This window comes from Miniopterus natalensis, chromosome 14 (genome assembly GCF_054644295.1).
Source record: "Miniopterus natalensis isolate mMinNat1 chromosome 14, mMinNat1.hap1, whole genome shotgun sequence".
Lineage (NCBI taxonomy): Eukaryota > Metazoa > Chordata > Mammalia > Chiroptera > Miniopteridae > Miniopterus > Miniopterus natalensis.
In genome coordinates this window covers 49,303,276-49,322,039 of record NC_142094.1, presented here as the reverse complement: position 1 = coordinate 49,322,039, position 18,764 = coordinate 49,303,276, and the positions used below count along the sequence as shown (strand labels likewise).

The following is an 18,764-nucleotide window of genomic DNA, read 5'->3' as shown; positions in this document are numbered from 1 at the left end:
TATAAATTCATAGCTGTTTTGTTTAGGAAGTCTAAAGATACAAAGATTGATTATTTTTAGGCCAAGCCTGCCTAACTGAGTTCATACAAACACATCAAAGTCCGTTTTTACATTTTGACTGAACCTGGTGGAAGCCTGTCACTAGTTCATTTGATATCCTGTTATGGAGCAAAGTCATGTAGAAGTTAGAATTTTGAGTTCCGATATTTGCTGTCTGGATTCTTCATTAACTGAAATGGTACATATTTTCTTATAGCACATGACTTAGGATTTACGCTTTAGGACATGGATGAATCTGCACTGACCCTTGACACCATAGATGTTTCTTACCTCCCTAATTCATCAGAATACAGTGTTGGCCCATGCAAGCATGCAAGTGAGGAATGGGTAAGTTTAAACCTAAGATGCGGATTAAAAGCAGTCAACCTAAAGATGTTCATTTCAGTGTTGTTTATGGAGGTGAACATGCTGGAGCCAAGTTAATATCAATAACCGAGAAGAAAATCTCGGGTAAAAAATTTGACTACAGACATTATGTTTAAAAGCAAAATACTTTTGCATAGGAAAAACCCCCCTACTCGTCGTTATTTTGGGTGGTATAATTATAAAGATAGTTTTAAAATGTTTTTGTATCTATTGGCCATAATTATACCTAATAAGTATACATTTTTTGATGAAATAAAATTTATGTAAAAAATTAAAAATAGGAGAATAAATTTTAGTATGAACCCAATCCAGAGGGTATACATTATCTTGTATTGTTTTCCCGATTTCAACATAACATGATGTGTCTAAAATATTTCTTGAACTCTATCTGCTTTATTTAAGAAGTGATGGTAGAGATTTTTTGTTTTTTTGTTTTTGCTTATTTTTGAGCATGCTATATTAGTGGGATCTGAGCAACAGTGAACTCAAGAGGAAAATATTTAGAATGGAAGAGCTGAGTTTGACCCTAATGGTACCTATAGCACAGCTATAATTTCATTTTCAGCCTTTACACTGTCGTTAGGATAAATGAATGTTCTATAACTGTACCTTGTTTTTTATTTAAATCAAAATATTTTAAGCTCTATATAACAACTTGCTTACTGTGTAAGGCCTTGGTAGTTCTTTTGTGAGAGTGTGTGATTTAAGAGAGAGTGAGATGAACTGTTAGCATAGGGATCAAGGAGTCTGATTTTATTCATCCTGCTACCATAAGAGGCTGTTTGACATTTTCCAGTTTTGTTTTAAAACCTTGAATGCTGCTTTGAGTGTAGAGTAGTTTTTGCCAGCTATCACTATTCTTAAGTGCTAAGTGTTTGGGAAGAAACATGTTTCAAGTGTTGCTCATGGAGGGAGTACCTTGAATGAAAATCACTCTGAGAATTATGCCACTACCCGAAGAAAAGTATGTCATAAGTTTCTATCTGAAATATCTTCATTTTAGAAATCACGTGGACAAGTATAATTTTTTTGCCAGTTAGTGACCACTTTTTCCTTAATATTTATTAGGGTGAGTATGGCTTCAGACCTACTGTCTTCAGATCTGCAACCTTAAAATGGAAAGAAAGCCTGATGAGCCGGAAAAGGCCATTTGTCGGAAGATGTTGTTATTCCTGTACTCCCCAGAGCTGGGTAAGAATGTTACTACTGTTGACCTTTAATAAACCCTTGAAATATGTGACATAGATTTCCAACTTTGTGTGAATTTGGTATTGGGCAAATACCAAATAGACTTCATTCATTGATGTTGACTCAATTTTTCTATCCATTCATATGTTCATTAAATGTTGGTTTAGTAGTTGATGCTAGGCAAGATTTGGCTTCTTTAGTAGTTTTGGTATGACTTTAGGGCAGGGATGGGGAGCACAACCGTATATAGCCTATGAAATCATTTGGTCTGGTCCTGCTGAGGCAACCACAGGTGGGACTCAAAATTCAGTAAATCTAGGAGCTTTTTTCATAGCTAATTTTTAAGTTGATAATTTTGTATGGCCTGCGAATGATGTTATAAATATCCAAATGGTCCTTGGCAGATAAACGGTTCCCCACCCTGCTCTAGGGGAAGAGTAGATCTTTCTTTAGTTAACTCTTCCAAAGAGTTGGTAGGAGCCGTCATGGATCTTACAGATGTTGAACTTCAGCCCTGTGGCTTTGCTGTACTCTTGCTAAGCTTCTATTTCAGGGTGATGGGGGAAGGGTGTCTGCTGACTCTGTGAAGAATGGTCACTAAAAGCTCAGGTGAAGACTTAAAAAAGAGTGTGTATGTACCTCTTGTTTGTATTTTGGTGAAAAAACATAAGCCCTGCAAAATCTTCCACATTACGGTGTGGTGTCGCTATTTGAGAAGAGTTGATTAAATGAGAGGTATGCTTCTGATGGCGTTTTGCCAGAGGGATGAGTTAGCACAGGATGGTAGAATCTGATGTGGCTGTGTCCTGAAGCAGTAGAGTTACGTATTAAAAGGTATACCTGGATGTTAAGCTCTCTCTGAGATGGGTCAGTTATCAGGACATAGAAATTCTGCCCTTTAAGGATCTGTTCTTTATAGAGGTTGCTCATAGCTTGTGCAAATAGCTAACTTCTGTGTGAATTTTCTGCTCAGGGTTGGTTTGTCAGGAAGTAGAATTCTGAGTCTGGGACAAAGGGGTTTACTAACCTGGGAGAGACTTGTATGGGGCCCAAGCAGCTTATGTTAGATATTTAGGTCTGCTCAAGAATGTCTTGATATAAATATTCCTTTTAAATCACAAGGGCCTTGTTGCCAGAATTTGATAGCAGTGAAGGATCATGGAAGTTTCTAGTCAGGAGTAAGGCCAGATTAATAGGCCAATAGAAATAAAGATTTAAATAGAAGATCACATGGCTTTGAAACATTTTTATTTTAGATCTGGCCTCTCATCTAATTCTAATTTTGAATGCTTAAAAGACTGAAACAATACCTGAACTCTAATGTGTTATTAATTCAGGAGGGAGCATAGGAAACTTTTTGGTGGTGGTAACGGCTTGGGGTGGGGATAGGTGAGTAGTATAGAGATAATTGATTTTTTCCTAAATATAGGAACTGAACTTTAGGTACTATAGCACCTAAATGTAGAAGCTGAACTTGATCTTGAAGTTCTTCCATGACTTGTTTATTTAAAATAATTTTTGGTTGACAGTATTTTTATAGTAATTTTTTGATATTTGCTACCCTTTCTCTGAAGTCTTATTTTCCTTTTCTCTAAAGAGATTTGTCTTAGTATTTTTACATCTTTTGCTGAGGGTACATTATGCTTTCTCAGCACTTATTTGTGCAAAGTTTACCTTATGTCCCTATAGATAATATTACAGACTTTTTCTTTTCAGCAGTTATTTCTGGATTATCTTCCAAGGTTACCTGTAAAGAGGATGACCTTTAACCATACATTATCTTTTTAAGTGGAACAGTTTTTGTAAGGGAATAGAAAGACCATACTATTTGGAGTAAGATCTAGGATTGAATTGTGGACTTCTGCCAGACTCAACTTCCCTGTCTGTAAAATGAGGATAATAATTCTTACATATCAGGATTATTGGGAGATTTAATAATCTAATATAACTACATGTTACTTTTTGTTGTTAGTAATTAAATTTTATTTGCAGAACAATCACAGTTTTATTTCAGTGACAGAGAAGGTAGCCAGTAGTATTGATTTTAGTCTAATACAGGAACTGAATAAAGTGTCAGTCCCAAAATATAAAGCACATCTCCTTGGCATATTGTGGAAACTGTCCATGAGTCACTTCCCTCGAACATCAAAGATTAAGTCCACATTTACACATGAAAGTACCTGCCTAGTTGGCAGTTTTCAAATACAACTAGTAGTGATTCTCCTGTTGAGTTTGGAACATATGATATGTTGGTACTCCTTTGGAGGAATAATACAAATTTTCCTATATTGCTTTTTTTAGTTTTCTAGTTTGGGAACACTGAAATCTCCAGTATTTTTTCAATGACTTAAATTATATGTAGTTTGGGAACACTGAAATCTCCAGTATTTTTTCAATGATTTAAATTATATGTAGTTTCAGCTCTTTGGTGTTGGAGGGTGGGGAGTGGCACAGGAAAGGAAGAGACACTGTTTTCTTTGCAAGGTGTTAAGGCTTAAATTTGAGTTTGTGACTTTTTTTATAGACTAGAAGGTACTTTTCAATAATTTTCATCACTTTGATTTTTAAAGTCATGGCTGACTTTTTGAAGCCATGCCTAACTTTATGCTTGAATTTTCAAAGTTATTAAGTACTAGTAATGGGAGCTCTTACCAGCAATCCAGTTGTATATTTATGTCTATGTTTAATCTTGTTTTATGTAGGATAAGTTTTTCAACCCCAGTATCCCGTCTTTGGGCTTGCGGAATGTTATTTATATCAATGAAACTCACACAAGGTAAAAAGAAATTTCTTATACTTCTAATACATCTCAAAAGAAAAACTCTGTAATAAGTATAAGATGAATCTCATTATGTTTCTGAGAGTTAATAGAATATGAGCCTCTGACACAAAGGCTTTATCTAAAATTTGGAAACAACAAAGGTACTGAGTAGTAATTACTGTTATTACTGCTGTAATTATATAATCAATATTTTCTTGAGAGTGTAGATATCACTCACAGCTTTCTTAACTTACCCATGTATTGATTTTGCATCTGAAGTGTTCCAAATTGTGACGATTTGTCTGAGGAGAGGGGTAGGTTTGAATGTCTTACGATCTGTTATGACTATTTTATACTTAAAAAAAGTATAGCCAATCTAGAGTTCTAGAAGGTATTTTCCTTTATTGAGCAAGCGTTCTTTGATTTATTATTAGTTTAAGACTTTTCTCAGAATTCTTACTTCCAAATTCCAGGCAAGTGGGGATAGGCTATTAGGCAGCAGGGTGAGAGAAAGAGGCTTTGTTTCTGTGAATCTAGGCTAGGGGATAGGGAAGGAGGGTGCGAAGGTTGTGTGAGTGTCTTTGAGGCATGAGAGGAACTGCAGCTGAAAATGCTACCAGTTCTTATAATTCTAAGAGTAAATGCCTCGCAGAGGGAAGCAGTAAGCTCAGGTGATGAGAAATACTTGAATTCCTATGAAAAACTGACCTAAGAAGTCAAATACTTAAGTTTTAAGTCTTTCTCATGTTACTGCTCATATTTTGATGATAAAGTCATAACCATGACAATATCTGCTTGTATAGTTAAGATTTAAAGAAAAATAGATGCCTGGCTGGGCGTAGCTTGGCGGTTGAGCGTCAACCTAGGATCCAGGCGATCGGGGTTCGATTCCTGGTCAGGGCACATGCCCGGGTTGCGGGCTGCGGCCTATCAATGACTCTCTCATCATTGATGTTTCTATCTCTCTCTCCCCCTCTCCTTTCCTCTCTCTGAAATCAATAAAGATATATTAAAAAAAAAAATAGAACTGAAGTCAAGGGGCATATTTTTTCCCATTTCCATGCTCCCCTTCCTTCCACCCTTCTCTTCTCCCTCTCTTAAGTTTAAAGGTGAGAGAGAAATTCTGGTTCATTGATTTTTTTTTTTTTTTCCTTTCTCTTGGTTGACATGATTAAGATCCTAAGAAAAAGAGATCTCATAGGGTCTCTATGTAAGTACACATCCAGTGTATAAAGCCAGAGGGTCCATATACTGCCCTCAATTGGAGGCAGTTAAGGAAAAAAAGTTATATTGACAGGGCAAAATGAAACCATTCAATGTAGTAAGCTGCCTTGCTGTTGAGTTGGATATTTGGCTTTTCTGTGTGTTGCATGAAGCAAAGCCTGAACTTTTTTTAAAATATATCTTTATTGATTTTAGAGAGAGGAAGGGAGAGGGAGAGAGAGAGTTGAAACATCAATGATGGAGAGAGTCATTGATTGGCTGCCTCCTGCACCCCCCAACTGGGGACCAAGCCTGCAACCCAGGCATGTGCCCTGACCAGGAATCAAACTGCGATCTCCTGGATCCTAGGTCGATGCTCAACTGCTGAGCCACGCCCGGCCAGGCCAAGCCAGAACATTTTTTCACACACACACACACACACGCACGCACACACACACGCACGCGCACACACACACACACACACACACACACAAACCTTTCCTTCAGTTGCAAAGGGATTTCATAGAGGGTTTGGACTTTGTATGTTCCAGTAATAATTCTGAAAGCTTTCACTGAAGAAAGAATTAGAATTAAACACTTAACATATTGGGCCAACTTTTCAGAGAACCGAGACAAAGGAAAGAAGGCAGAACATCAGGAAGGAGAGAGGAAGGAACTTGTGACTCATAAACAGTTCTCCCTCAAGTTGCTTTTCCTCACTCGAGGGCTTTTTGGTTCTTTTCAGAATTGATGACTTTATAATTGAAATCTTCTGTTTACAGAGGAAATGATAGTGAGGCATTATGTAATCATTACAAATGGTATCAAATCATTGCCAGTGAAAGTTGGTAGCATTCTTATTCTGAGATACCTGTTCCAAACCCCCTCATCCAGATAACACATAGTCACTGCTAGGAATATGACCTGTCCTTTAGGTGTGTTGAATATATATATGTATATTTTTTCTTAATAAAGACTAAGAACTTCTCGCTCCATGAGCCCAGAATACAACCTTAGAAGAATTACTATAACAACAACAGCAACAAAAAATTAGCCCTGGGTGGTAGGAAAAGACTTCCAAATTAATTTTTACAGCCCATAGCTATAGCTATAAGCTATATAGTATGTATATATTATTCAACATATTTGTTTCTTTTTATGGGATTAATTAAGATATTTTTGTTTCTTTTGTTTTTATATTTGGGTTATTATTTGCAAAGTAACACTACTTAGGCATTGATACACAAATTCCAAGTTTAAATTTTAGCTGAGAGTACAGGAAAGAAATCGGAAATGAAATTGTCTGAACTCCTAAGGAGAGTTTGCTACAGGAGAAGCTCAGTCTCAGGAGTGGATGAACTGAGACCTTGTTTTTACAGGAGAGAACCACTATCGAAGTGTTCCCAGAGTATGTATCCGCTAAAGGGTTTTCCTGTTGCAGGCACCGGGGATGGCTGGCAAGGCGTCTTTCTTATGTGCTTTTTGTTCAAGAGCGAGACGTCCATAAAGGCATGTTTGCCACCAACGTTACAGAAAATGTCCTGAACAGCAGTCGGTAAGGGTGGGGACGCTGTGGTAAAGGGGAGAGGTGGCGGGGATGGGCGGTAGGAGTGGGAGCCAGGAAGCAATTTCCTTTATTAACCTTTAATGCCTCTGGGATTCTGTCTCGGGAGGCATTTGCATTTCCAAGTTAAATATTAAGCTCCACACAGAAACCAGGGAAAGGCAGAGCAGGTGGTTTTGGTGAGCAGCGCCCTGCTGGAGTGGCAGGCTTGTGTTGTGGGTGAACAAGTGAACGAATACATGAAAGGCAAGTTGGAGTCAGACATGCACATCCTTCAGAGTTCTGTTAGCATTCTGAAATATGAATGCTTGAGACATTGCATTTTTTTCTACTTTGTAGCCAAAAGAGAAGCGAGTCTGATACTTCTGTCCAGCAGTAATTGAGTACCTGGGTAGACATATTTGTACTAGAAAGTCACTGTTAGAGATTTTAAGAGAGTAAGACACTGTCCTTGCTCTTTGAGGAGCCTGCTTACAAATGGAAGAGACTGGCTTGAATGCAGGTGGAGTGGGGAAGTGAGTCATTGTGGAGATCAGGCATTAGAATAAGGGCGTCTGGAGAACGTTGGTCTCTGTTCCACATTGTTGGTGTCGCCCATGTTCCGCATCTACCGGGATTTGGGTAGCTGGAGACAGGTTTGGACGGAAAGATGCACAACAATGCAGGCCCTATGGTGTGGTTGTTAAGGCTTGAACAGTGGTGGCGCATAATAGGTCCTCAAGTATTTATTGAATGAATGAATGAATAGTTGATAATGGAGATGTAATAATCATGTCAATTACTTGTGAAAACATTCCTGACCAGATTGAAATAAATACTTTTCAAAGAGTAGACTCAGGGAGCATTGGTGCCCTGTGGGGTTGGTCTTTCCGTATTAATGAATTGTGGGCTGTGTGGAGTCTAATATCAGTAGCAACAGTGTGAGAAAACACATTTATCTGAAACTCCCTTGGATTATCCTGTACTCTGTTTCCTAGGTAAAAACCTTCAAGTATGTTTCATGCTATCCAGATATTTCGACTTATAACTAGAATGTTGGAAGTGGTTGAAGGAGGTTTAACCTCATGCGTTCTCCCCTATGTCGTGTGGAAGATTTATTAAACTGGATAGAATCTTGCCTTGTACCTCACTGCTTAATTATTCTGTGCTCTTTTAGTCTTGAGCTCTGCCTTTTAAAAATTATTGGTTTTATTTGAAACCACTTGTAAATATTTATGTTCCTCTTGCATCCGTCTTAGAGATTTTATATATAGTTCCAATAGAGTCACTCTATACATGAATAATTAGGTCTTCAAAAGTAAAATTAGACATTACTTTGACAATGGGTTTTGGATGCCTCTGCATCATATGCCTAAATGGATAATCTTCTTTTTCTGTCTTCTGCCTGAATGCAGCTTTGTGTTTCTCCCAGCATAGCTGGAACATTCAAATTTGCATAGCTGTTTCTCAGTGAATTTGAATTAAATTCCTAAATTGGCTTTCCAGAGTCCTCAGGGGTTCATTGCTTTAGGAATATCTTAATATTTAATAGACAAGCAAGGAAATCACTTCCAACTTGAGCTTATTCTCTCATAACCACATATCAGAGAGAAGGTACATTTTGTCTTGTGATTTATAGATCTGGTTTACAAATTGCTGAATACAGAACCAGTTACATTGTCTATCTTTTTGTTTTCAAATCAGAGTGCAAGATGCCATTGCAGAAGTGGCTGCTGAATTAAACCCTGATGGTTCTGCTCAGCAGCAGTCAAAGGCCATCAGTAAAGTGAGAAAGAGAGCCAAAAGGATCCTCGAAGAAATGGTTGCCACTGTTTCACCAGCAATGATAAGGTATCACAAGCCAAGGCAAAAAGTTTTCAACGAGAGCCGTCTGTTTTGAGCAAATAGGGCGGAACCATTGGACTCTCCTTCCTAGTGCAACGCTTTGGGTCTAAGATATTTTAACTTATTCTGATGTTAAACCCAACTCCTCTTTATATTCTTACTTGTCTTCCATGGGGAATAGAACTGTGGTAGGCTTTAAGGTGCCTTAACCTCTGTTAAGTGACAGCAGTTGTTGCATTACTGCTGACACTGGCTTTCTAGACTTGGTATGAGCCAGGTTTCACATGCCTTTTTTTAAAAAAATAGCTTTAATCTTTATTGTTGAAAGTATTACAGATGTCCCCCTTTCCCGCCCCCTGTTGGCCCCCTGCCTCCCCACTGCCGCCTCTTCCCAAGCCTTACCACACTACCATTTGTCCATTGGCTTTGTATATATGCATAAAGCAGTGTAATTGACAATAACTAAGATCTGGAAACAGCCCAAATACCCATCAGTAGATGAGTAGATAAAAAAGCTGTGGAAAACTATGCAACTATGAGAAAGAGGGATCTCTTGCCCTTTGGACAGCATAGATGGACCTGGAGAGTATTGTGCTGAACGAAATAAGTCAGTCAGAGAAAGACAAGTATCATATGATCTCACTTATATGTGGAATCTAATGAACAAAATAAACTAACAGTTCCAGAGACATTGAAACATGCAACAGACTGATGTATTTCAGAGAGAAAAGGGGGAGGGTGGGAAGAGATTAATCCCATGCCCATGTCTTAAAGGGAGTGGTTTTCTGTCATTCTGCTCCCTGAAGTACTTGCTTGGCCATTTGTTTCTAAAGTCTAAAGTGTGCTGTTAAGAGTGAAATACAAGATTTTAGTCCATAACGAATGGATACTTTTATAAGTAGTAAAGTTAGCTGTTCAGTTCTACGATTCAGATGCACACACATACACACGCATACAGTCACAAACACTACATACATGTGCACGTTTAAATTTCTTTTGTTTTTGTTTTTCTTTCAGACTGACTGGATGGGTGCTGCTAAAACTGTTCAATAGCTTCTTTTGGAACATTCAAATTCACAAGGGTCAACTAGAGATGGTTAAAGCTGCAACCGAGGCAAGAAATATGGGAATCTGTCATTCCGCCGTCTTCACATTTGTAGAGTGATTTTATAATTCTTTTGAAAATGTTCTCTTGTATACTGTTGTACATTTCTACCCATCTGGGAGATTTCTCCCATGGATGATAACTGTAGAGCTGTGTGTGTGGGGAGGGGGGAGCAGTGGGGTAAAGCAGGACCTGCCAGCGAGGCAGGATTCCTTTAGTGAGTTACCTTGCAACAATTCTGAATATCAGGTAGAATAATCCCTATTTTATACATGAGGAAATAAAGGCTCAGATAGATTAAGAAATTTGTCCAAGTCATGGCTAATTGGCCCAGGATTTCAAGCCGTATCAGGCTTGACTCCAAAATCTATCCTCTTTTTGCATGATCAGAGCTGCTTGCAGAGATACATAGGCTCAACTTCAACTCTTTTATTTATTTTTTTATTTTTAGAGAGAAGGAATCAAACTGGCAACCTTTTGGTGCTCAGATAACGCCCAACCAACCGAGCCACACTGGCCAGGGCTCAACTTCAACTCTGGATTGCTCCTGTCCTTCCCTATTCTTTTTTTTGTAGTTGTTTTTAGCTGGATAATTATTAAATTGAAAGAATTCATGTTACTGGAAAATGTTTTTAAAGAACAGGTCACTGAATAGCTGGTGTCTGAGTGCCTCTAACCAAATATGAAATTGCAAAGTGTGATTGAACTATCATTTGAATTTTAAATTTGGCATTTTCCTTTTACTAGACGAATTTGCCGCTTATATTTCTACCGGTTCATAGATCACACATTGACTACCTGCTGCTCACCTTCATTCTCTTCTGCCATAACATCAAAGCACCATACATCGCTTCGGGCAACAATCTCAACATCCCCATCTTCAGGTAAGCTGAGCCTGCTTTGTCATTTAAGGGGAGGAAAGGATTATATTCTGTACTTTTTTTTTATTATTATACCTTTTGACATGTTTATATATGTAAACATTTATATTTATATGAATATCACTCTATTTGGAAAGAATAGGAAAGCTCTGAGTTTGGAGAGGTTGACATAAATATTAGAACCTTTCAAGTTCATATAAAAAATCAGTATTATAGAGACTTGGGGTTGTGAAAAAAATTGTTTTATTTCTGTGTGTAGGTACATGAAACAGATTCTTGTTTCATGTTTTGAAAAGATGGTTATGCCTGGTTTCAGTTTCATAAAATTATCCTATCTCACAGAACACTCTCTGAGTAATCTTTATTTGAGAAAATTTCTCCAAAGTAGCTTTTATAACATCACATTTATTTTGTAGTAAATGTGCCATAGGCAGACTTTGGGATGTCTAACGGTCAGTGTCTTGAGACCCTGGACAAGGTTTTAAAATTTAGCAGTATTTCATAATCCTCTTAAACTCTGTAGCATTGAATTTGCAGGGTGATGTATCAATTGGCTTCTTTTGGCTAGGAGCAGATGTAGTAGAGCCTCAGCCTGCAGAGTGGTGTTCTAAAGGCTGATGGACAGTAATGTGAATGAGTGAAACACGCCAGTAACATGGAAAATGGAGAATGTCCGCATGCTCGCTGTCGGCAGCTGCAGCAACGCATGGCTTATGTTCATGTGGCAAGTGCTGAAGTAACTTGGAATTTGAGTATTCTTTGTAAATAATTAATACATTTTTGAACTTACAGCACCTTGATCCATAAGCTTGGGGGCTTTTTCATACGACGGAGGCTGGATGAAACGCCGGATGGACGGAAGGATATTCTCTATAGAGCTCTGCTCCATGGGGTACGTCTCATCTCTAATTACTCTTGGAGCGTTGTGATAGTTACCACAGCAGAAGAAGAAGAGAGATTTGAGATTTTTAAAAATCTGTTGTTTGAGTAATTATTTGATCCATTACTACTTGGGTATGGGTTTGATGATTGTTTTTGTTTTTTTGTTATCACTAAAATATAGCATTAGAGGAGCTGTCCTTTTATTGTTTATGTGAGTAAAATACTTTGTCCATAGTGAAGTTATATAGGCTTTTCGTATTTTTTTTTAAAGCTTAACTTTGCTGACCCTTCTCTAAGTTGAGTGGTCTTGAATTCATGTTTTACTCTCTCCTGATTTCCCAGCATATAGTGGAACTACTTCGACAGCAGCAGTTCTTGGAGATTTTTCTGGAGGGCACACGCTCCAGGAGTGGAAAAACCTCCTGCGCTCGGGCAGGACTTTTGTCAGTTGTGGTGGATACTCTGTCTTCTAATACCATCCCAGACATCTTGATAATACCCGTTGGAATCTCCTATGATCGTATTATTGAAGGTCACTACAATGGTGAACAGCTGGTAAGAGGACTGCCTACCCAAAATCTTCTTTGCTTTCAAGTCTGTTGCTTTTAGAATTAATTAGGAATATTTTTGATACTGCCTGGTTTTATTTATTTATTTTATTTTTAAAAAATGTATCTTTATTGATTTCAGAGAGAGGAAAGGAGAGGGAGAGAGAGATAGAAACATCAATGATGAGAGAGTCATTGATCAGCTGCCTCCTGCACGCCCCTGACTGGGGATGGAGCCCGCAACCTGGGCATGTGCCCTGAGCGGGAATCGAACCTTGATTGCCTGGATCTTAGGTTGATGCTCAGCCGCTGAGCCACGCCCGGCTGGGCCATACTACCTGGTTTTAAAGCATTGTGGGAAGCATGGCAGGGCATGTGTGGGGAGCAGCTTCCATCTCCCATGTCAGCCTGACTGGTAGTGCTGACACGGTGCTTACCTGCACCTGGAGAAAGTGACATGACTAGATGCACCAGTGCTGGCTGTGGCCATGGGACTGGGAAATAGAACACTTGACACTGAGTTGCTGTCTCTATTGTGGGGGGTTTCTGTGGCTTCGTCTCGCCGCGGCCAGAGCTTAGGACTGTTTACGTGCAGATTTTAAGTTTAGCCAGAAGGACTGGTGGGATCCTGTCGACAAAGCAACTATAAATTAATTTGAGAAATGGCAGTCACTTTTTTCCTATAAATTAATTTGAGAAACGGCAGTAACTTTTTTCGTAAACTTCTCGTTGAAGTAAGTATAACAGTTACAGACGAATGCTCAGATCATAAACACATAGTTTCAATTATCACAAAGTGGACACACCCACATAACCTGCACTGAACTCAAGAAAATATCAGGACCCTAAGAACCTGCCTTGTGCCCCTCTCATTGCTGTCCCCTCAAGGGTAACCACTTATCTTGACTTCTTTAAGGAAGAGTGTAGGTGCGCCTATATTTGAACTCAATATAAATGGTATTACGTAGTGTGTGGTCTTTTTGCTTCTGGTTTCCTTTGCTCAAGTAGGTGTTTGTGTGGTTCGTTCATGTTGCATTTACTTAGTTTGTTTCTTTTCATAGCTGCATAGTATTCCAGTGTATGACTGTACCATAGCTTAGCCTATCGTAGAAATACAGTTTGGGTTCTAGTTTTTGACTGTGATCATTTTTGTGCATTTCTCTTGATGACCACATGTATGCATTCTGTTGGGCATGTGCCTAGGAGTGGAATTGTTGGGTCGTAAAGTCTGTGCATGTTCAGCTTTAATAAATCCTGCGAAACAGTTTCCCAAAATGCTTTTACCAACTTACCCTTCCTCCTGGCATTGTGAGAGTTCCAGAGGAATTTAATTTATTCTTTCTTAGCATGGAAGCCTTGGGCAAGGTGCTTGTTTCAAGTCCACTGCCCAAAATACGTCAGAAGCTCAAGGACACTTTATAATTAGAGGCTTTGAAAGTTAAGTAATAGACCTGGGTTATTATCTGTATCTCTTACGAGATTTCTCCTTGAGTTTGTTAGGTGTCTGTTCTGAACGTGTATTCCACTCATGCTGACTGTCTTATGAGGTCACATCTGAGTCCTGTGTCCATTATATGGCCATCATTGTGCCTTATGTACATTAATATTCAGTAAATGCTTCCTGAATAAATAATTAGCTTAAAGGCCACTGTGGGGCTTGACTGATACTCAGCTGTCTAATGTTAGGTATTCAGACTCTGGCGATCATCTGACCTCAGATAAGCTGCCTCTGACATTGTACTTTATCTGAGAACTGCAGAATAGTTTTCATCTATGTCATTTTTACCCTTTGTTAGTTTGTAGTTGTAGTTTTGAGAATCATGTAGATAGGGTACTGAATGAATTAGTGTTAAATGTTTTGTTTTTCATTGACCAAATTATCTCTCCTGATGACATGGTTACCATCTTCTAGAACCTTTGAATGCTAAGAATTCTCTGACAGGCCTCAGCCGATGAAGACTCATCTTCCCTGTTCATTCATTGTGGTTTTTCAATATGAACCTCTAGTTTCCATAAAAAACAAAAACTAACCAAAAACTGTATTCTTTGGAGAACAGAATGTTTGCATATGTGTGAGCTTTCTTTCTTACCATGTTATCTTTCAAAATCGGAATTTAGGGGAAACCTAAGAAGAATGAGAGCCTTTGGAGCGTGGCCAGAGGCGTTATCAGAATGTTACGGAAAAACTATGGGTGTGTTAGAGTGGATTTCGCACAGCCCTTCTCCTTAAAGGTAAGAGTCTGTGGGACCAAAGCTGTTCTAAAGCATTGATGTAGCTTGCGGTCAGGTCTGGGGCTGGCCCTGCCTCTAGTCCTGCTTCTGTCACCTCAGCTTCTTCTCTTGGAAAGTGAGGCCTATGTCCAGAATGGCGTTTCCCAAAGTTTTCCACCAAAGGACGCCTGTTAACAAAGGACATAAATATCTATTTTTGGGAGATACTGGGTTCAACATTCCTTTTTTTTTTTTTTTTAAATTCATGAGATTTTTGCATGTTGTTTTATATGTCGATACTTTATATTGTGTTTTTAAATTGACTTTAGGGAGAGTTTTTCAAACAGGACTCTCAGCTGAGTACTAGTCAGCCCAGGATGGGGCTCTGACCCTACTGAGCAGGACCCAGAACCCACATGTTCCAAGGAGTGAGGCCGTCACAGGAAGCCTGGGACTGGTGATCCCTGAGGTCCTGGCAGGTTTAAACTAAGATTTTCAGATTGGTTAAGGAGAAAGAGAAGAATGGGTAGTTCCCACTACCCGGGGGACCAGGGACAAAGACTCTGCTTCTCCTGTTCCACGCTCTGGTTTATTTTAAAAGATTCTAATTGCTGTGCTAGATGCTTTCTGGTTGTAAGTGCTTTCAAATCTTAGGAACTTCATCTTTCTTACCATTTGAAAACAAAACAAAACTATTGCACAGCTTCTCTGTCTTGTTACGATTTGCTTTGGGGTTGAGGCTCTTTTGAATATTATGTGACCCTCAGGTCATCAGATTTCCTTTAAAAAGCATGGTTATGTCAGTTGTCACTAAAAATAATATTGGGAATGTCAAATAATTTCCTGAAGATGAGAGAAAAGTTAAATTTTCTCCTTAAATTTACAAATGATTTTGCTGACGCATCATCCTGTTCTTTGTATTTTCAGTTCTTAGATTTTGCATTTGACAACACTCTATGAGTCATTCTGGACTCCTGAGGATAGTTTAGGATATAAGAAGTGTTTCTCATGCTCTGTAGCATGGCTCATGTCATAAAACAACTCCCTTTTTATTTTTGAAGATTGAATATATTTTATATATGTTTATGTGAGACAATGAGAGTAAACTTTTCCCCCCCAGGAATATTTAGAAAGCCAAAGTCAGAAACCGGCGACTGCCCCACTTTCTCTGGAACAAGCTTTGCTACCAGCTATACTTCCTTCAAGGTGAGGTTTGTGGAAATTTTTTATGCTAACTAAGCTGTCAAATATCTGTTATGTTTTATATTGCATAGAAAATAGGTTAACTTTAATGAGAATGTGCATGCTCTTGTTTTCACTTGCTAGCTTGAGTCGCTTTGTCTTGGTCTTGTAAGGGATGTTGAAGTGATGTGCTTTCATAGTCAGAGGTTTGTGATTTATTTGCATTATAAAAACTATTTGATTTTGTGAATCAGGTAGGAGTTCTTATTTGATTTATGCTTTTGAATGTTTGAACTGAATTCTTTTTGATAGTAGCTTAGATTATACACATTGTACATAAGTGCAGTGTATAAGAGTTTTTCTGTGTGAATTTTTCAGAATTCAAAATGAGCTGTAACTTAGAGGGATTGAATATTAAACCCTTCCTTTAATGTTTTCAGGTGTCAAATCTTCATAAATGTTTTAAAACGAGGTATCTTGCTTTATGCATCTTTTCAGCCAGTGGGTTTTAAAAATGATGTACTGATAGACTGTTTTGTTATAACTAAATAGTATGTTTCGGCCAGGAAAACAGAGTATATCATGAAGGAAAACACCCATAGAAATAATCTATTTGTGGTTTAAATTTAGAATATGTAGTGATTTACAGTATGTCATACCTTCATATCTTAGGTTCCTAGTTTGTTTTGTAAAAGGGGGTGGTTGGAGAAGTCTAATTTTTAGGAAAACTTTTCAGACCCAGTGATGCTGCTGCTGAAGGTACTGACACATCCACTAACGAGTCCAGCAGTGCGACAGAAGAGTCATTCCGTAGAAGTCTGATTGCGAACCTGGCTGAGCACATACTCTTCAGTAAGTACAGTGACAGACACTGTTCTGCAGCTCAGATCCGGCGTGGCGCGGGGGGACCACGTGGGTCCAGAATCTGCTGTGTGTGGTTCCACTTCTAGTCCTAGTACCTGGTACACAGGTGGCGATAGGTGAGTTATTAGCCAGAAGGTGGTGCTGTGGGGCTTTGGGGTAATTGAGTAAAACATCTCAGTAGTGCCTTAGGATTAGTAGGTGCTCGTGGTTTAAAAAGTATACAGCGTTGCCACCGTGATCTGTTACCTCTTTTACTCACGAATGTGCTTCCATGAACTAACTTGCAGTGCAGCATCTGGGTTAATAGTTTCATGTCCCCTTTCCTTCTGACCCCACGATTACTCAGCAAACATCGAGGGGCTGTGTAGGTAAAGCTTTGCTTTAGCTTCGGGGAATGCAGGTTGAGGACTTAATGGTTCAGCACTTGAGGAGCCTGTGCTGTTCTCTGTGGGATAGTTGTACACAAATACTGTGAGTGGGAGGGACCCGGAGCGGAGCAAGGTGAGTGCAGAATCAGCCTCTCCGAAGTTCCACATTGCAGTGTTGTGTCATGTTACAGAGGCTGCTTTATAGCCCATGGCAGCATCATGGTCCCTTGGTGTGCAGCCCTGCTCTTCCTGTGCCCATCCCTGGTTGGTCCGAGTCTCGGCACTTCCCGGTGACACTATGGCCAAGGCTCCCTCACCTCCTCTGGCTCCTTGTGCTCCAGCTGCTGCTACTCTTGCTTCATGCTGGCCAGAGCATTCTTTCTCAGGCACATCCAACATGCCTCTCTCCTGGGCTTGAATTCTGGATACTAAAAATAATGCATCCTTAATGCTGCCCAAGTAACCAGGCGTGTTGCTGTTTGGTCCCTAAAAATCTTTTTTATAGTTTTGTCTTGAACTCTTGCCCATTTGTAACACAAATACTTATTCATGTTTTTAAAAAACTATTTTTAAACATTTTTTTTAATGGCTGTAAATATAATACTGGGTATCTTTTGTTTTTTAAACACTGGAAACATCAGTTGTGAGTGAAGGATTCATGAATTCTTTATCTCAGAATACTCACAAGTGGTGTCTTTGTTTCAGATTATTCCATAGACGTTCTCATATTTGATTTATATGACTGTAATTTTCTGCAAATTCAGAGTATTGGATATGGACTATAGTCATTCTCAAATGGATTTCTGCCCCCCTTCTTCCCTACCTCTGACCTGCCTCTGGGCCAGGTTGAAAAGGGGAAGTGGAAATATATTGAGCAGCATCACTGTGACTCCTGTGGCAGGCAGGCCTGTCCATTTCATTCTCTCACAGCCCAGTGAACTAGGCGGTATTCTCATCTTACCCCTGAGGACGCTGAGGCTTGCAAATTCAAGTAATTTTCCCAAGTCATGACATTAGTTAGTGTAGAAGTTAGGTTTTGAGCCCAGATTTTCTGACTTTGAATCCACTCCCACCTCCCTTTGTTTTAATGTGGTGTATACCTCTGGGAGGAGTATATTACAGTTACAGTAGACTGCCCCCAGGAGCAAGTCAAGAAACACCACAGTGGGATGTCCTGGAAAGCTCCTAGAACAGGCTCATACTTCGGGTCTTGGTATTTCCATAAAGGGGTCTCTTGGTCATTCAGTAACTAAGTTCCATTATCCTAGATTGAAGGTGGACCTGCCTTAGACTGAATTCTCTTATATGACGAATAGTGGTCTCTAATGGCCCAGAACACGGTATAATGTTATAACTTCCTTTCGATAAATCACCTTCATGGGAATTGTGGTAGAGGACTTTTATAGTTACAGATACTCCTATTTAAGATTTAGATTTTTTTAAAAAGTTTTAGCTATATTAAAAAAAAGTACAACTAAAGCTTTGTGTTTGTCTTTCAGCTGCTAGCAAATCCTGTGCCATTATGTCAACACACATCGTGGCCTGCCTGCTCCTCTACAGACACAGGCAGGTATGTGCACATGCCACCTTACGTAGTAAGAGCTAAGTAGTAAGCTGTTCAGGTACCGATTCATGGATACATTGGCCCCACTCCTGGCAAGTACTGTGAGATAAACAGTAATATAAGCTAAGGACCTGCCTGCAGGAGCTTATAATCCCAATGAAGAGAGCTACCTGAAAAAAATTCAGAGACTGCT

The 18,764-nt window shown here is 39.1% G+C and overlaps 1 protein-coding gene across 1 annotated transcript in view; it reads left to right on the top strand.

The window, feature by feature from the left end:
* The first annotated feature begins 279 nt into the window (after positions 1 to 279).
* The window catches only part of GPAM (glycerol-3-phosphate acyltransferase, mitochondrial), a 29,445-nt gene continuing 10,960 nt past the window's right edge, over positions 280 to 18,764 (top strand). The window contains exons 1-13 of the mRNA XM_016212180.2: positions 280 to 387; positions 1,495 to 1,617; positions 4,317 to 4,390; positions 7,020 to 7,133; positions 8,826 to 8,972; positions 9,984 to 10,080; positions 10,819 to 10,955; positions 11,745 to 11,844; positions 12,177 to 12,389; positions 14,501 to 14,614; positions 15,714 to 15,799; positions 16,512 to 16,627; positions 18,507 to 18,577. Of these exons, the coding sequence (XP_016067666.2) occupies positions 286 to 387; positions 1,495 to 1,617; positions 4,317 to 4,390; positions 7,020 to 7,133; positions 8,826 to 8,972; positions 9,984 to 10,080; positions 10,819 to 10,955; positions 11,745 to 11,844; positions 12,177 to 12,389; positions 14,501 to 14,614; positions 15,714 to 15,799; positions 16,512 to 16,627; positions 18,507 to 18,577 (1,494 nt within the window). The 5' untranslated portion in view covers positions 280 to 285. The remainder of the gene's footprint in view (positions 388 to 1,494; positions 1,618 to 4,316; positions 4,391 to 7,019; positions 7,134 to 8,825; positions 8,973 to 9,983; positions 10,081 to 10,818; positions 10,956 to 11,744; positions 11,845 to 12,176; positions 12,390 to 14,500; positions 14,615 to 15,713; positions 15,800 to 16,511; positions 16,628 to 18,506; positions 18,578 to 18,764) is intronic.